The 18855-nt window shown below is 46.5% G+C and overlaps 1 protein-coding gene across 1 annotated transcript in view; it reads right to left on the bottom strand.

The window, feature by feature from the left end:
- Positions 1-18855, bottom strand: part of LOC143975981 (vomeronasal type-2 receptor 26-like) — a 70151-nt gene that overhangs the window by 34341 nt on the left and 16955 nt on the right. Inside the window, exon 2 of the mRNA XM_077478509.1 lies at positions 7598-7889. Within this exon, the coding sequence (XP_077334635.1) occupies positions 7598-7889 (292 nt within the window). The remainder of the gene's footprint in view (positions 1-7597; positions 7890-18855) is intronic.

Here is an 18855-nt window from a genome sequence, read left to right as displayed (position 1 = left end):
TTAAGGTGCCGAAGTCACGTAGTTCTGGGTTCTGGTCCAGAAGTTGTTGCTGACTCCGTGGTCCTGGTCCTCCTGACCAGCCCCCAGGGACCCTCATGGCCTGGGGTGCGGATCCATCCGCTCCCGAACTTCAAAACTGGCTAGTTCGAGGCGCAGTAACTGAAAGGAGGATTCTAAGGTGTTCCGGTGCCGTTCCAACTTTGGAGAAGCCCAGCAACTCTATATGCGACCAGGGGCGGACTCTTCGGTAGGAGAGCCACGCACAAGGCTGGCTGCTCGGTAAGAGCCTAGAAGCAGAGTTGCCATTGACATTGACTGAATCCACAATTCTTACAGTATAGCTGGACCGGCTGAAAGATTCTGGTACAGTAATAAAAGTTCCTACCTTTACCCTTCCTGTTCAACCAAGTCTGTGTGAGAGACTTTGAAAGCTAGAATTACCTGTTGGCTACTAAACCAAATTTAAGGATTTATCCAACAGTTAAAGAATCCAGTTGCAAGTGGCTAGTCCCTGGATTGTGTACATAGAGAGAGACTTTGATTGAAGTCAGCAGTTCCGAGCACCTGAGCTAAACGTTATCTTCATACCCTCTATTCCTGACTTAGAGACTGAGTTCGTTCTACTGTTTAATGCAAAATAAAAGCCCTGACAAGGAATTCAAGTGTCAGGCTCTACATTTACTGGGTCATCAACCCTGGGTACCCCTAGACAAGAACAACGAGTTATGAGCTGGAGGAGGTAATCGGTAAGCCCAGAAAAATCTAAGCAGCTCCTTCGGGGGGTTAGTGCTACATGAACATGAGATGTTCTGGATCTATTCTCTAGATACCCTCTCGCCTGGTGGCTTGAATGAAGAAATAGAAGTGTCCACTATTTTATATCATCTAACATCTATGCTCCTCCCCCCTCCCCTTCCTTTTTATTCTTCTGCAGATCATCACCATCCGTCAGGTGATCTATGGGCATGACATATATCGGGGGTAGTGGGACCCTAGATGAGTAAGTAAGTACTTTTGACATTAGTATCATGATGCAAATTTTTCTCAATAGGATGACCTCCACTCAGACTTACACAATAACCACTCTTGTGTTGCGACTCTTGGCGAGATCACCAAGACTCAGCTTTTCAACAAAATTACCCAAACTAAAGTAAATGCAAACATGCAATCCATATTGAGGAAAACTATACACTGTTCTGCATTTTTTACAAATTATTGTTGTTGATTTTCTCCCCTTTATATCATATTATTTGTTATTTATTCTCATTAACGACATCTTTGCCCTTGATTTGTGGAAACACATCCATGTTTAATCTTTTAACCACCTCATTCCTTTATGTAATAATATCTGGTTATAGACCATTTTTACAATAAGACCCCTTTCCCAACGAGGGAGTTTTGCAGGCGCTATAGCGTTAGAAATAGCGCCTGCAATCCGCCCTCAAACTGCTGCTCCATTCATTCCCAAGGGCTTTCACAGCGGAGCGGTGATCTGGCAGGACGTCAGGGAAAAGTCCTGCCAGCAGCTTCTTTGGAGCGGTGAAGGAGCGGTGTGTTTACCGCTCCTCCACCGCTGCTCCCCCATTGAAATCAATGGGGGAGCGCTGCATTACCGCCGGCACAACGCCGCTATTGTGGCGTATTGCGGGTGGTTTTAACCCTTTCTCGGCCGCTAGCGGGGGGTAAAAGTGCCCCGCTAGCGGCTGAAATGTGCTGCAAATCCGACGGTAAAATGTAAAACGTAAAGCGTTTTAACCACCGACGCTGTGGGCGCGGCAGTGTGAAAGGGGTCTTAAGGTCACGTAATTTAACCACTTGCCGACCAGCGCACGACGATGTACGTCGACAGAATGGCACGGGCAGGCAAATAGGCGTACCTGTACGTCCCTTTAAATTTGCCGCCCTGCCATCGGGAGCGCACCGCCGGCGGCGCGCTCCCGCGCTGGTCGGGACCCCCATGAGTCCGGTCGCGGGACCCGCGGACTCGATCGCCGCGGGCATCCCCGCGATCGTCTCACGGAGCGGCCAAATGAAGAAATGCCGTTGTAAACAGCATTTCCCCGTTCTGCCTAGCAACTAGTGACGCTGATCTCTGCTCCATGTGATTGGAGCAGAGATCAGTGTTCACTAAATGAAAGCCCAGCCCCCCCACAGTTAGTAACACACCCCTAGGAACACTTAACCCCTACACTGCCACCCACTGGTTAACCCCTTCACTGCCAGTGTCATTTACACAGGAATCACTGCATTTATATAGCAGGGATTACTGTATAAATGACAATGGTCCCAAAAATGTGTCAAAAATGTCCGATGGGTCCCCCACAATGTCGCAGTCACAATAAAAATCGCTGATCGCCGTCATTACTAGTAAAAAAAAAAAAAATTATTTATAAAAATGCTATAAAACTATCCCTATTTTGTAAACGCTATAACTTTTGCGCAAACCAATCAATAATCGCTTATTGCGATTTTTTTAACAAAAATATGTAGAAGAATACATATCGGCCTAAACTGAGGGAAAAAAATGTTTTTTTTATATATTTTTGGGGGATATTTATTATAACAAAAAGTAAAAAATAATGCGTTTTTTTTCAAAATTTTCGCTCTATTTTTGTTTATAGCGCAAAAAATAAAAACCGCAGGGGTGATGAAATACCACCAAAAGAAAGCTCTATTTGTGGGAAAAAAAGGACGTCAATTTTGTTTGGGAGCCACGTCGCACGACCGCGCAATTGTCAGTTAAAGCGACCGTAGTGCCGAATCACAAAAAGTGGTCTGGTCTTTGACCAGCAAAATGGTCCGGTCTGAAAGTGGTTAACCAGTATTACCATACCATTATTTTATTCATTAATCCCATTTATATTGAACTGTACACCAAAAGGTCCTTAGCCTTTTTATCTTTATTCCATCCGTTATATAATTTATTTATATCCACACCCTTAATGCTAACAATGCTTATCATGATGTATATATGGATATGTGGTATATACATTTTTTCGTCCCTTCTTCTGTTAAAATGGTTATTCTCCTAAAATGCTGCCCGTAGTAATATACTAACTCCCTAAGTAGATGACAGCACTACGTGGACATCAATACAGCACATTTAGCTCATCTGTAATAAGCTTGACATTCCTCCCACCACCAGGGTGCGCCAGCCTGGAAACGCGTCGCGATCACGCCTGTGATGTCATCCCTTTCAGCGCTGCAGTCCAGGGAGCGATCCAAGCCTCCTCTCCAGCTCTCCACCATCTTCCTGTTGGCCGGGAGAACCCTTATGCCCCGTACACACGGTCGGACTTTGCGACGACAAAATCTGGCGGATTTTTTCCGGCGGATTTTGGCCCAAACTTGTCTTGCATACACACGGTCGCACAAAGTTGTCGGAAAATCTGAACGCGGTGACGTAAACCACTGAACGCGGTGACTATAAACGGGCCAGTAGCCAATAGCTTTCGTCTCGTAATTTATGCTGAGCATGCGTGGCAGTTTGTCCGTTGGAATTGTCTAAACACGATCGGAATTTAAACGATCGGATTTTGTTGTGGGAAAAATTTTAGATCCTGCTCTCAAACTTTTATGCGTCGGAAATTCCGACGGAAAAAGTCAGATGGAGCCCACACACGATCGGATTTTCCGACAACATGATCCGATCGCACATTTTCCGTCACAAAGTCTGACCGTGTGTACAGGGCATTAGAACGGCTGAGGCGGCTTACCTTCCTGACCAATGTGTTGGATGCCTCCCAGAGCATATAACATTTATGCTCCTCCCCCCCCCTGAGCGATCGTCTCACGGGGCGGCTGAATGGAGAAATGCCGTTGTAAACAGCATTTCTCCGTTCTGCCTAGCAACTAGTGACGCTGATCTCTGCTTCATGTGATTGGAGCAGAGATCAGTGTTCACTAAATGAAAGCCCAACCCCCCCCCCACAGTTAGTAACACGCCCCTAGGAACACTTAACCCCTACACTGCCACCCACTGGTTAACCCCTTCACTGCCAGTGTCATTTACACAGGAATTAGTGCATTTGTATAGCAGTGATTGCTGTATAAATGACAATGGTCCCAAAAATGTGTCAAAAATGTCCGATGTGTCCCCCACAATGTCGCAGTCGCAATAAAAATCGCTGATCGCCGCCATTACTAGTAAAAAAAAAATAACCGCAGGGGTGATCAAATACCACCAAAAGAAAACTCTATTTGTGGGGGAAAAAAAGGACGTCAATTTTGTTTGAGAGCCACGTCGCACGACCGCGCAATTGTCAATTATTTACTTACTTGCATTTGGTAATACCTATTAACCTGTGTCCGGTATTTTCTTATTGACATCCTGATGTTGGCTCAGCTTGTGTTGACCTGCTCCTCCTATTTGCCTGTGCTGACCTTGGCTTGCACCATGACCTTGCTGCCACCTGATTCTCTCGATCCTGACCTGCTTGTTGGAACCTGACCTTAAACCAGCCCTGAGATTTTTTTACTTACCTGCATGCAGCTCCCCTTACCATGAACCTGCCTGCCCACCAGTCTACTGATCCCATGTTCAGCCACCACATGTTCTGCATTGTTCTAATCTGCTGTTCCAGCGACCCATCTCCTGCCAGCCATCCTGCAGGTGGAATCCACACATCACATACTCACCCAGTGGCTCCCATCATCAATTGGCACAAGCATCTAGCAGACCAGTGAGGCACTTGTGCCACTCTGTGCCCTTTCACGACTTGTCTTCTCCATCAGGGACCCTGGGCTGGAGGTGTAAGAGGAGCCATCATCATCTCATATGGCTAGGTTTGCCACCTGTCCAGGATTCACCCGGACAGTTCGGGTTTGGAATCATGCGTCCGGGTTTAAGGCAGTCTGAAACCCGGACACATTATTTAGACTGGACTGTGGCTTCCCAGCAGGGTTACTGGCTGCAGTTGTCTGAGCTGAGAGTGTCTGTTACACTCTTTATATTAACACTGCCCAAAGTCAGCACTAACAACCCCCCCCCCTCCCCCAAACACACACACAGACAGGAGAGGAGAGAGGGATCGATCTACACCTCTTCCCCCTACCCCTACCCCTCTGTGTCTGCCCACACTCCAATCCCCAGGGCTGTGCCTCAGAATAGGAAAGTAAGTGGAGGCTGGAAATTTGAAGTCCAGCAGCCTCAGATTATTATTATTATTATTATACACAATGTATATAGCGTCAGCAGTTTACACAGCGCTTTACAATGCATAGGGGGGGACAACACAATCACAGTACAATACAAAAGGTACAGGGGGGCTCGGCTCATAGAGCTTACATTCTAAAGGGAGGGGGTGGTGGTACAAAAGGTAATAGCTGCAGAGAATGATTTGATGGGGGGTGGCTCGGGGACAGTTGTTAGGTGGGTGTGGGATAGATACATCTGGATGAGATGTGCTGACTGCCAAGGGGTGAGTGAGCTCACCATCCGTCCCTGTCTGTGATTGAAATCTCCCTCCTTCTCTCTCCTGCCTCTGAGTAAGTACACTAAGGTAAATCAGGGGGTTCTCAGAGCACCCCTTACATCAGATTCCCCCTTTACACCATAGGCCACAGAGTACCCCCCTTACATCAGAGTCTTCTCCGTACATCAGAGCTCTCAGTGTTCCCCCCCTTAAATCAGGATTCCCAGAGCCTCCCTTATGTTAGAGTTCTCCCTGACATCAGAGTCTGCAGAGTCCCCTCTTAGCCCCTGTACACACGGTCGGAGATTCCGACAACCAAATCCGTCGGATTTTGTCCGACGGATTTTGTCCGAAACCGGTGTTGCATACACACGGTCGGACAAAGTTGTCGGAAAATCCGATCTTTCAGAACGTGATGACGTAATTTCCTTACGACGGGACTACGTTCAGGCTAGTAGCCAATAGCTTTGATGTAGGAATTTGATCTGAGCATGCGTGGCACTTTGTCCGATCGGAATTCTCTACACATGATCGGAGTATGTCCGATCGGAGCATTTTGTCGGAAAATATTTCCGGCAAGTTGTGGAGACCACACACAGTCGGAATATCCCACAAAACGCTCCGATCGGACACATTCCGTCGGAATCTCCGACCGTGTGTACAAGGGCTTACAGTGAAAGGGAACTCTGCGAGTTCAGATGTAAAAGGGGAACTCTGTGGACTCTGATGTAAAGGAGGACTCTTGTTCTTAAAGAGGAAGTAAACCCTGATAAGTTTACTTCCTCTTTGATTCCTTGCAAAGGTAAAGCATAATGGACTACTATGCATCGCATCGCATCGTATCGCATAGTAGTCCATTATGTGTCACTTACCTGACACAGGAGCCAGCGAAGTCACCGCTGTCCCCTGTAGTTCTGAGCGTCCATCTTCTTGGTGGGTCTCGCTGCTCCGGCGCTGTGATTTGCCGGAGCAGCGATGACGTCACTCCTGCGCATGCGCACGGGAGCCGACACTCGCGGCATATCGCCGCGGTCTGCGGCTTGCCCAGCGCGCCTGCGCGCCGCTGTCTACGGCGCATGCACCATAGACAGCGGTGGCTGTCTTTTTGTAAATATCTCCTAAACCGTGTAGGTTTAGGAGATATTACGTGGACCTACAGGTAAGCCTTAATCTGGGCTTACCTATAGGTCAAAGTGGTTTGTAAGGGTTTACAACCACTTTAAATGTATATTATTAGAAATTTTATTTAAAGAGGAGAGCCAGCTTAAGGGCCGGTTCACACTGGGGGCGATGCGAGGAGACACGACTTGCCTCGCCGCGACCTGACAAGTCGCCCCCGTTCTGTACAATGGAACCGTTCTAAGAGGAGCGACTCGAGTCGCTCCGACTCAGAAAAAAGGTTCCTGTACTACTTTTGGGTGACCTCGGGGCGACTTGCATTGACTTCTATACAGAAGTCATTTGCAAGTCGCCGCTGAGGTCGCGGCAGGTCGCATCGCCCCCTGTGTGAACCGGCCCTTAAAAAAAAAAAAAAAATTTTTTAAAGTCAGCAGCTGCAAACACTGTAGCTGCTGACTTTTAATAAGCATACTTACCTGTCCAGGGCGCCCACGATGTTGGCCCGCCCGAGGCTGAACCGTCCCTCGGCTCTCGGGTCCCGGCGCCGCCATTTCTAAGGGAAACAGGCAGTGGAGCCTTGCGGCTTCACTGTCCGTTTCCTACTGCGCATGCGCGAGACGCGCAGCGCTTTGTGAATGGGGGCGCACTGTGTTCTGCGACACACAGTTCCCATAACACACAGCGCGACCCATTACCCAGAAGACGCCGCACGGAGGAGAGAAGACCGAACATCACCGCGGAGGAGGAAGAGGCAGATTAGGACGATATGCCTAGCAACAGGCATTTCTGGTAAGTTTAAAAAAAATAAAAAATATTTTTTTTTTTCAGATTTTTTTGCTAATTTTTAATGTACTTTTGTTTTTCAGGGTGGCCCTCCACTTTAATAGCAAAATATATGTATAGTTTATACTATAAAAAAAAAAAATTGCCGTGCGCCGCTAAAGTGTTCGGGTTTGACCCGAAGAAAAGGTGGCGACCCTACATATGGCTCTGCTGCCATGTAAACAAGACAGGAAGTTTTCCATGTTTGCAGTTTAGTAACACCTTGATAGCGTTTCACTCACATGTGTATATCTGTACAAGCCCAGTAACTCTGCCATTGCCTGGGTTGGGTAAAAACCAGTATCGCCAATAAAACCGGCAACTTCACCACGTTTCGTGCAATCATAGTTAGGAGTCGCTTTCTTCTTCCCAGATAATATCCGCAGGACATAAATTAAGGTTTTCTTTACATCGCTACAAGTGTTATATATGTGATAACCCAGGGTGATATTAGGGAGCGGCGTTGTACTCTTGTTGATTTCATTAATAGTGACTATAAACGCCAAGATACTTTTGTATTCACGGGAGTCGGGGCTGCAAGACAATTCAGTTACATAATATAGTTTATTTAAAGACCACCAGAACGTCGGCAAGAAAAAAATCGATAAAATGATTACAAAGAAATTCACACGACTTCAAAAAATCAATAATCATTACTATATGGGCATAGGCAGCAGATTTCAGTAATCGTATTTTTAGCGGTTTCCCATTCACCAAAAAATGTGTCAAAAACTGACCTCTGATATCACCTTGCAAGGTCTACAAGTTAGAAATGGTTAAACATACACTGTATATGCAGGGCAGTCTTTAATATTGATTGGATCCTGGGCAAACATTTTCTTGGGCCCCCCCCCCCCCCCCACCCATGAAATTTCAATCTCCAGACATACATTAACCACTTGAGACCCGCGCTATAGCCGAATGACGGCTACAGCACGGACCTCCTTTGCCGGGACTACGTCTATTGACGTCGTCCTGTGCACGAGCGGCCTCAGGGGGCGCGCTCTGTGATCGGCGAGTCTATGAGACTCGCCTGATCACTGATCCGAGCAAGGGGTCAATCCCAACCCCTTACCACGTGATCAGCTGTCAGCCAATGACAGCTGATCATGTGATACAACGGAGCCGGTAATCGGCTATTATTCCTCCTCGCGCTGACAGCGCGAGGAGAAAATAAAAGAGCCGATCACCGGCGGCCGTGATCGGGACATCAGTCCCGATCACGGCCAGCCCTGCCAGTGCCCACCTGCCCCCTGCCAGTGCCACCTCATTAAAAGATAAGTGCCCCCCGTCAGTGCCACCCAGCAGTGCCCATAGTGCCACCTATCACTGCCCACAGTGCCACCCAGCAGTGCCCACAATCTTCCTCAACAACGGTGCTGCACCCCAGTGCCACATATCCGTGCCCATCAGTGTCATCTACCAGTGCCCAGCAGTGCCCAGCAGTGCCACCTATCAGAGCCACCTATCAGTGCCCATCAGTCCTATCTATCAGTGGTACCTATCAGTGCCCCTTAGTGCCACCCATCCGTGCCACCCATCCGTGCCACCCATCCATGCCATCTTATCTGTGCCCATCTTTGCCCATCAGTGCCGCCTTATCTGTGTCCATCAGTACTGCCTTATCTGTGCCTATCGGTGCCACCTTATCTGTGCCTATTAGTGCCGCCTTAACTATGCCTATCAGTGCCCACCAGTGCAGCCTATCAGTGCCCACCAGTGCAGCCTATCAGTGCCCACCAATGCAGCCCATCAGTGCCCACCAGTGCAGCCTATCAGTGCCGCCTCATCAGCGCACTTCAATGAAGGAGAAAAATGACCTGGTTGCAAAATTTTATAACAAACTATTAAACATGATTTTTATTTTTTATTTTTTTTTGCATCTTTTTTTGTTTGTTTAGCAAAAAATAAAACTCCGAGCTGTAATTAAATACCACCAAAAGAAAGCTCTATTTGTGGGAAAAAAATGATAAAAATTTCATGTGGGTACAGTGTTGTATGACCGCGCAATTGTCATTCAAAGTGCATCAGCGCTGAAAGCTGAAAATTGGTCTGGGACTGAGGGGGGTTTAAGTGCCCAGTAAGCAAGTGGTTAAACTGATTTTAAGCCTAACTGCCAATTATTGTATCAGATCAGGCAGCGATTGTGATTGGTTGCCAGCGATTACAGCATATCATTACTGTTTACTAACTCGTTGCTAGAGGTTACAGCACACATTACGGCTCACTGTTTGGATGCTAGAGGTTACAGAAAATTATTTCTGCTTGTCAATTGGTTGCTAGAGATTACTGTACTGTAATACTGCTCACTGATTGCTTGCTAGAGGTTACAGCACATCATCTTCTCACTGCAGGGGGGCATGATATACATATGAATATGATTATTTACATATCAATGCCGCTGGCCTCAGCTATTTAATTACGAATGACGGTTGTTTACATGTAAACACGGGTCTGCAGGCAAGTCATCTGTACACAATAGGGCAGAGCTGGACAGCATTAGTACCAGCACTTCACACTGTGATATCGAGACACAGCACAGGACTAAAAATTCAAGGGATAAGGGAATTTAAACTGGGGTAGTTGGCAAGTATGAGGCAGCTGCTTTGGGCCCCACAACAATGACAGGGCCCAGGGAAGCTGTCCCTTTTGCCCTGCCTTAAAGACGGCCCTGGGTATATGCTGGTGTATAAGACAACCGGGCGTATAAGACGACCCCCCAATCTTACAGTTGTTTAAGCATTTTTTTCTTGTACTTACTGTATAAGACGACCCCCTTTCCGAGGCTTCCGATGCTTGATATTTCGTCCTTCTTGCTGGAGCAGGAGCTGGCGCCATATCCTTCTTCCTGCTTTTGCTGGAACCGATCACGGTGAGCGATGTATTCTATTAATGAATACAAAGCCTGCTTGGATTGGCAGAGGCGGTATAATCATCAGCCCGCACCTCTCTGACTCTCAAAGCCAATCCGAGCAGGCTACAGAGTAGCCTGCTCGGATTGGCAGAGGTTGTTACTCCAATCCGAGCAGGCTCTGTATTCATTTGAATACATCGCTCACCGGGATTTGCTCAGCGGTATATACTGTATGTAGCCGAAGCTACATACAGTATTACCGAACCCTCAGCAGGCATCCGAGGGGCTGATCCGGCATATAAGAAGACCCCCGACTTTTGGCCAGTTTTTTTTAAGTGTAAAAGGTCGTCTTATACGCCGGAAAATACGGTATTACTTTTTAAATATAATAGCACTTCAGTATGGCCAAAGCTAATTTTTTACCCCACCACTGTACCGTGGCTTTTGTTGTCATGCCGCGTACACAGGGTCGGATTTTCCAACGGGAAATGTTCGATGTGAGCTTTTTGTCGGAAAGTCCAAGCGTGCGTATGCTCCATCGAACATTTGCTGTCGGAAATTTACGCCCACAAATGTTTGAGAGCAGGTTCTCAAATTTTCCGCCAACAAAACTTGTCGGAAAGTCAGATTGTGTGTACACAAGCCTGTCACACAAAAGATATCAGGAGGGGCTCCGCTGGGGACACTGATGTATGGAGGGGCTCCGCTGGGGACACAGATGTAAGGAGGGGCTCCGCAGGGGACACAGATGTAAGGAGGGGCTCCGCTGGGGACAAAGATGTAAGGAGGGGCTCCGCTGGGGACACAGATGTAAGGAGGGACTCCGCTGGGGGCACCTTAAGTAAGGAGGTACTCCACTGGGGGCACCTGATATAAGGAGGGACTCCGCTGGGGGCACCTGATGTAAGGAGGGACTCCGCTGGGGGCACCTGATGGCATCTGGTGGCAGGCAACATGGTAGGTGACACGCTGAGGGCTCTCACTGATTCTGCATTATGGTGAGTTGAATGATTTAATTTTATATTACAATGTAATAATAGAAATATTGCACTTCAATCATCCTGACACCATAACAACCATGGTTCCGGGATGATTGAAGTACTAACACCAGGTGTTTGGAGTATCTTTATCTGCTGATTGTTAAACTTTCTAAAATACACATATTTCTATTGTTGTGTAGGATCTGGGCCTGCTATCCCTCCCTCTCTCCCTCCATCCCGCATTCATCTCAGACCCTAACCACACCACCTTAGAGACACGCCTACTATTTTGCTGAAACCACGCCCATTTTCACCAAGTGGGAGGGGTCAAAAAGGAAGGTGGGGTCTGGCGTCCCCCCATCCTAAAACGTCACCAGCTGGCACTTTTTTTGTCTCCCAATCCCTGTTAGACCTTCCTCTTAGAGCGTCCCTTGGTAATCTATTATGGTTTGACCCCACGCCTGTACATCTACAACTAGCACACCCCCCCTAAGATCCATAGGAAGTTTTCTTGGTGCTTAAATGACAACCTATTGAAAGATGCTCCCTGTATGGCGGTGATTAAACAAGCGAAACAAAACTTTGTCTTGGATCATAGATCTGATGAAACTAGTCTCTTAGTTAAATGGGAAGCCCTGAAATGCGTGCTTCGTGGGGGTCTTCATACAACATGGATCACACTAAAAGAAAGCAAGATCTGCTGATATTACCCCTCTTCTCTCAACTATAGCCACCCTTGAACTCTCCCACAAATGAAACTTAGACCCAAGAGAATTCCCGCCGAGAATTACTGGGTATCCTAGACTCCCACTCTCTCATAGCTAGGGATAAAGTGCATAACTACCATTACTCCTTAGCCAACAAGTGTGGACAGCACTTAGCGCGGGCCCTCCATCCACTCGCCCCTTGTCATCCCATACAACTTATTTGCACCATCGATTGGCAGCGGATCTGCAACACTCAAGGCATCTTCACTGGCTTTCAGCAATATTATTCCCAATTATATAATCTTCCTCCGCACCCTAGGACCCAACAGGTGGGCCCCCCTTCCTCTACCATAAAAAAGTATATCGTAGAAACAGCCTTACCACAGGTAGACACTGATGCGGTAACTGACCTTTAAAAAAATCTTTATCTGAATCAGAGTTCCTAGGCACCATTAAAGCTCTGAAACCAGGGAAATGCCTGGGCCCTGGATGGGTTCTCACCTAGGTTCTATAAATCATTTGCCTCTCTCCTTGCTCCCTTACTGTCTATTTATTTTATTTATTTATTTATTAAAATGCTTAACCTACGCAGTCTTACCCGAAGGCCTCGATGCGCAAAAACAAAAGAACATTGACATTAAAAGACCTTAAGAAAACCAACGAACCAGCATAGCAAGATACAGAATAAAAACCAGGGAGTCTGTCCATCAAACCCCAATTAATAATTAGGTGACTCCAAAAGCTTGTAAAAAAAGTATGGTTTTCAATTTCTTTCGTAATTTCAAAAAGTAATTCTCAAGTCTCAGTTTCAGAGGCAAGGAGTTCCAAAATACAGCTCCTTGTACTTCACTCGTTCTCCCTCCACATGTTTTCTTTCTAAATTTTGGAATCTTAGGTATGGCCAAGTTTGCCGATCTCAAGGATCGGGTAGGCACATACCGTATTTATCGGTGTATAACACGCGCCGGCGTATAACACGCACTCCAAGTTTAGGAGGGAATTTTAAGGAAAAAAAACTTTTAGGAGGGAAGTTTAAGGGAAAAAAAAAACTTACATTTATATGCCCATCAGTGTCATCTGCAGCCTTGTCCACCATTGCAGCCTTGTCCCCCATTGCAGCCTTATGCAGCCTTGTCCACCATTGCAGCCTTATGCAGCCTTGTCCACCATTGCAGCCTTGTCCCCCATTGCAGCCTTGTCCCCCATTGCAGCCTTGTCCCCCTATTGCAGCCTTATGCAGCCTTGTCCACCATTGCAGCCTTATGCAGCCTTGTCCCCCATTGCAGCCTTGTCCCCCATTGCAGCCTTATGCAGCCTTGTCCACCATTGCAGCCTTATGCAGCCTTGTCCCCCATTGCAGCCTTGTCCCCCATTGCAGCCTTGTCCCCCATTGCAGCCTTGCCCCCCATTGCAGCCTTATGCAGCCTTGTCCACCAGTGCAGTCTTGTCCCCCACTGCAGTCTTGTCCCCCATTGCAGCCGTGTCCCCCATTGCAGCCGTGTCTATTTTATTTTTTAAAAATGCCGCCACCGAGATACAGAACCGGATGTGTATCTCAGCGGCGTGCGGTAGTTCTCGGCGGGCCTCCGGCCGCCTTCGGTTCTTCTCGGGCAGCTTTTGCCCGTCTTTGGCCGTTCTCGGAAGCTTTCGGCCGCCGAGAAGAGCCGAAGGCGGCCGAAAACTGCCGAGAACGGCCGAAAGCTGCACGAGAAGAGCCGAAGGCGGCCGAAAGTCGCCTTGAAGAGCCGAAGGTAGCTGAAAGCCGCCCAGAGGCTCAGAATTTCGGGGGATCGGCGTATAACACGCACCCACGATTTTCCCCTGCTTTTAAGGGGAAAAAAGTGCGTGTTATACGCCGATAAATACGGTACTTGACAAATACTTGACACATTTTTCCTTCAGGTACTCTGGGCCACGTCCATGCAGTGACTTATGGACAAGACATCCAGTTTTAAACAGAACCCGTTCTACATGGGCAGCCAATGCAGGGCTCTAAGGGATGGAGTGATGTAGTCACGGCGACCAACCACTGTCAGTAACCTTGCTGCGGCATTCTGAACCAACTGGAGCTTGTAAATGGTACAAGCAGGTAAACCCAAATACAGGGCATTACAGTAGTCCAATCGACTGCTGATAATGGCATTGACAATGGCAATCTTATCAGAATCTGCGATATAGCGAAAATTCGACCTCAGGAGTCTCAGGTAGAAGTGACATGAACTCACCACCTGATTTACCTGAGGGCGCAAGTTCAACCTAGAGTCAAAGATGACACCCAGGTCACTGACTTGAGTGGCTGGAATCGGAGAAGGTTTGAAAGATTCCGGCCATAACAGAAACAAGTTTGGATACACCTGGTTACTAAAGATGATACATTCAGTTTTGGTTCCATTTAACTTTAGATAATTGGCACCCATCCAGGACTGGATTTCCTCCAGACAGGATGCCAGCTTTACCTGAACTTCCCCTTTTTAGTTAGAGTAGTTTAATAGTAGTTTAGTTGGATAGTTTGAAGTAGATCTGGGTGTCGTCAGCATATACATGGAACGGGAGGTTGTAACGCCGAATGATGTACAGCAGCGGCCTGATATAGATGTTAAACAGGATCAGAGATAAAGCCGATCCTTGTGGGACCCCGCAAGACAGGGGAATATCGGAGGAATAAAATGGTCCCAACTTTACCCTCTGAGCCCTGTCTCACAGGAACGAGGCTACCCATGCCAGAGCTATACCATACATTCCCGCCATCATCTTCAACCTATCCACAAGTATATAGATAGCATTCAACTCCATTGACAATTCCCACTTATCCTGTAAAGACCCTCTATCCGCTAACATCTCTGTCCTTCCTAAACCCAGCAAAGACCCTTCCCAGTGTAGCAGTTACCGTCCAATTTCCCTCCTTAATTCAGATATTAAATTGTTCGCAAAAGTTCTGGCCAACCGCCTTTCGCCCCTCCAGCCTGAAGTCATACATAAAGACCAGGTGGGTTTCGTTCCTGGATGGAAGGCTAGGGATAACACCACTAAAACCATCCTCCTCATCTCTTACATCCAGAGACATAATTTGAAAGCATGCCTTCTCTCCTTCGACGCTGAGAAGGTGTTTCGACTGAGTTAACTGGCAGTTTCTACGTCTCTTTATGGAACAGATCGGTCTCGGAAAAGCCTTTGACACCAAGGCCAAGTCACTGTACTCCCAGCCCTCCGCATCCATGTTGGTTAATGGTTCCTCATCAGAACCATTTCATATCTCTAACAGGACTCCTCAGGGGTGTCCCTTATCCCCCTTGCTGTTTGTTCTAGTGATTGAACACCTAGCTAGGGCTATCAGGCAAAACGACTCTATAGTTGGGATCCAGACGCCTTCTTCTAATCAGAAACTTCCGATCTATGCGGATGACTTACTAGTATATATACTCAGAATATTTCCAAGGCAGAAGCCCTTAACATATCTCTACCTGCCAATAGCCTTGCTCAAGTGAGATCTAATTTCTCCTAGGGGTATCTCATATGTAGGCATAATGATTCCTTCTAACTTGTCAGACCTATATGCCCTGAATTATGTCTCCTTATTGACTCAAATCAGGAAGGACCTAGATGCCTGGAATTTATCCTCTATACCAGGAATATGCAATTAGCGGACCTCCAGCTGTTGCAAAACTACAAGTCCCATCATGCCTCTGGGTGTCATAGTTGTGGCTGTCAGAGTTCGCAGACTCATCCCTTTTATCCCAAAGAATGACAAAGCAGTGGTAGTTGGAACAATCATTAATTCACGACTGGACTACGCAAACTCGCTTTACATAGGATTACCACAATATCAACTTGCGCGATTACAACTGATCCAAAACACGGCGGCAAGGCTGATAACAGGAAAAAAACCCTGGGAATCCATTTCTCCTTCACTGAGGAGCTTACATTGGCTAACCGTAAAAAATCGGATCACGTTCAAGACCCTTTGCCTCACCCACAAATGCGTGCATAGAGAAGCTCCGCAATACCTAATGGAGAAAATAAATCATTACACACCAAACCGCAGTCTTCGATCAGCCAACAAAAACCTCCTCCTCGTGCCCAAAGCCCGGTATAAATCCAAGGGTGATCGGAGATTCGCTGTCCAAGGGCCTCGGCTATGGAATGCTCTACCAATCAACATCCGCCTGGAAGAAAATCACCTGGCTTTTAGGAAAAAACTCAAGACCTTCCTCTTTTAGCAGATGATCAAAGCTCGCCACAGCGCCTAGAGGCGATTCAGTTCGCATTGTGCGCTATATAAGTATTTCATTCATTCATTCATTCAGAGTCTTGCTATGCCTCATGGGAGTTGTAATTTTGCAACAGCTGGAGGTCCACTAATTGTATATCTCTGCTCTGCTTTGGTTGCATTAACACGCTCAAAATGGACACTCTACCTAAACTACTTTATTTGTTCCAGACTATACCCATAACTGCCCCTAAATGTTTCTTCAGTTCCCTACGCTCCACATCTATACATTTTGTTTGGCATCAGGGGCTCTCCCGCATCCGCCATACATTGCTTACCTACCCCAAACTTCAGGGAGGGGTGGGCCTACCAGATTTTGAACTTTACCACAGGGCGGCCCTATTATCCAGGGTATTGAAATGGTTCCCTCGCCCCTTCCCTAAAGCATTCACTATGGTTGAACAGGACCTCTCTGACTTTGACCTACGGGCCCTCCTCTGGGGATACGGACAGGAGTTACAGCGGCTTTCTTCCCCCTTAAGTTTATGGTACAGGAAGGGGATGTCTTCCCTATTTGATCACCTTGCACTGCCTCAGGGTATGGGATTGCATAAGGTGGGCCCGTTTACATGCTCCTCCTGGCCGCTAGCTCATTTGTACACCCCGCCTCGGGTACACCTATCGTTCCTAAGGGCCGTGGTGGTAACTGGCTTACTGCTCTCTGCAAATTCTCCTTCTGGATGGATTTATCCTCCTCCTCCCAGATTCATAGACACCTGACAGGTTATGAACAGTTGTGCTCTCTCTCAGAAACTCCCAGACATTTATTTACTTTCCTCCATCTATAAACTATTATGCGCCTTACTATATGATAAACTCCCACCATACACCAGGCGGTGGTCCACGGATTTAGGGAAGGAGCTCACAATGGTCGACTGACAGAAGTCATTCTACTTTACGCATAAATCCTCCATATCTTGCTACATGCAGGAAAAAAAAAATTGTAAACTTCTCTCCAGATGGTACAGCGACCCCCCCCCAGTCCATACATACAATATTTCCATCGGTTCCCCCTACCTGTTGGAGGTGTGGATCGACTGAAGGGACTTATCTCCACATTTGGTGGGAATGCCCTGGAATTCAGACCTTCTGGTCACAGGTGTTCTCCATACACGGTACCCGCTATGATCGACCCCTGACGCCCACACCTGAGATAGCATTATTATCTATGCTTCCAGGCTCTATGACCTCCCAGAAATTCAACGTACTGCACTTTTTCCTGTCAGAAGCCTGACAACTGATCCTCCTATTTTGGAAAATAACTAACACACACACACACACACACACACTGTCCTTGTGGGTCTCTGCTATTAACAACAACATTATGCGTATGGAGGAGATGCTGGCTCTGAATAGTGACACCTTCAGGGCTGGACTGGGACAAAAATTTGGCCCTGGACTTCATCCAGACCAGCCCACTTTAATTTTGCAAACAAGCACAAAAACAGTATATAAAACTATACGTAATTGTGAAAAAAAAAAACATAAGTAGCATAACATAAGGAGTCCTCGCTAACCTCTTTTATTATTTTACTTATTCTCCTCTGTATTTTTCTCATCTTTCTCACATCACTGCGTGAAGTTGAGGGCGAGCCGCACAGCCATTACTTTCTCCCTGAAACCGGCCCACTGAGCCATCGGCCCACCGGGAAACTCCCTGTAGTCCCAATGGCCAGTACATGCCTGGACACCTTTGAAAAATGTAAGGCCCTGTGGCTTTTCTGGATGGATTTCTCCACTTCAGACTATGTTGTCACCCATTGGCTACTGTTGGAACATTTCTTGACCAAATTTAGTCCTCCAAGGTTTGCTCAATCCCTCTCTCAACTTCCCCCCCCCCCCCCCCCCTCGACCTCACCCTATTCTCCAACCCGTTTTTCTTCTCTCCCTCTCCTCTGTTTTCTGGTTTTCCCCTTCCCAATATGATTGTGTTGACTTCAAGATCCAACACACACTACCAAGAGTGGTAGATTGCTGTTCCTCAGTTATATGTGGTATTTGCATATAATGGTACCTCATTTATGTTTATGTTCCAATTTTTCCTCTTCCTTCTCTTTTGACACATTGATCGTACTGTACAAATTATTGTGCTGAATATTTGGATCTTCTGTTCTGTTTTCTTATTCTGATATACAATAAATAAACATATTTGACTCTAAATATACCGATTAACCTTTTTTGATCCCAAAATTTATAGGGATTGTGTTTTTACTGCTTGTGTTTTTATATTATTATTTATAGTGTGCGGGGCGATTTATTGACTAAAGTTTTCCTACATAGTCTGTCTATGTTGTATGTTGAAATCATGTACGGGTAAAATAGGTATAGATCTGTATTGCGGCTAAATTGGCTATTGTTGGTGTCCCAGGTAAAATTGATTATTGTCCACCAGATCTATTGAATTTAGGGTTATTTTTAAATTTAGTAGCGGTTTACTTTGTGCTCTTCAAGATACGTTGATGACCTTTTTATAGTCGATTGTAGCTGTTCCAGGTTTTGTCCTGGTATTTAAAAAAAAAAAATGACCTTCCTATTGTACTGATGTCTTTGCATGTGTGTGTGAAATAGGAATCACCAGTTATTCCAGCTTTGTATGTAGTTGTATACGTAGACTTGTATTTTAATTAAATATATTTACTTATTAATTTAATTGGGAGATATTTATATATTGGTAAGAAATCACTATAGATTA

This window comes from Lithobates pipiens, unplaced genomic scaffold (genome assembly GCF_037356315.1).
Source record: "Lithobates pipiens isolate NorthernLeopardFrog02 unplaced genomic scaffold, aLitPip1_a1.2 Scaffold_13, whole genome shotgun sequence".
Classification (NCBI taxonomy): Eukaryota; Metazoa; Chordata; class Amphibia; order Anura; family Ranidae; genus Lithobates; species Lithobates pipiens.
The sequence above is the reverse complement of the archived record's forward strand: the minus strand, read 5'-3'. Positions and strand labels throughout refer to the sequence as shown.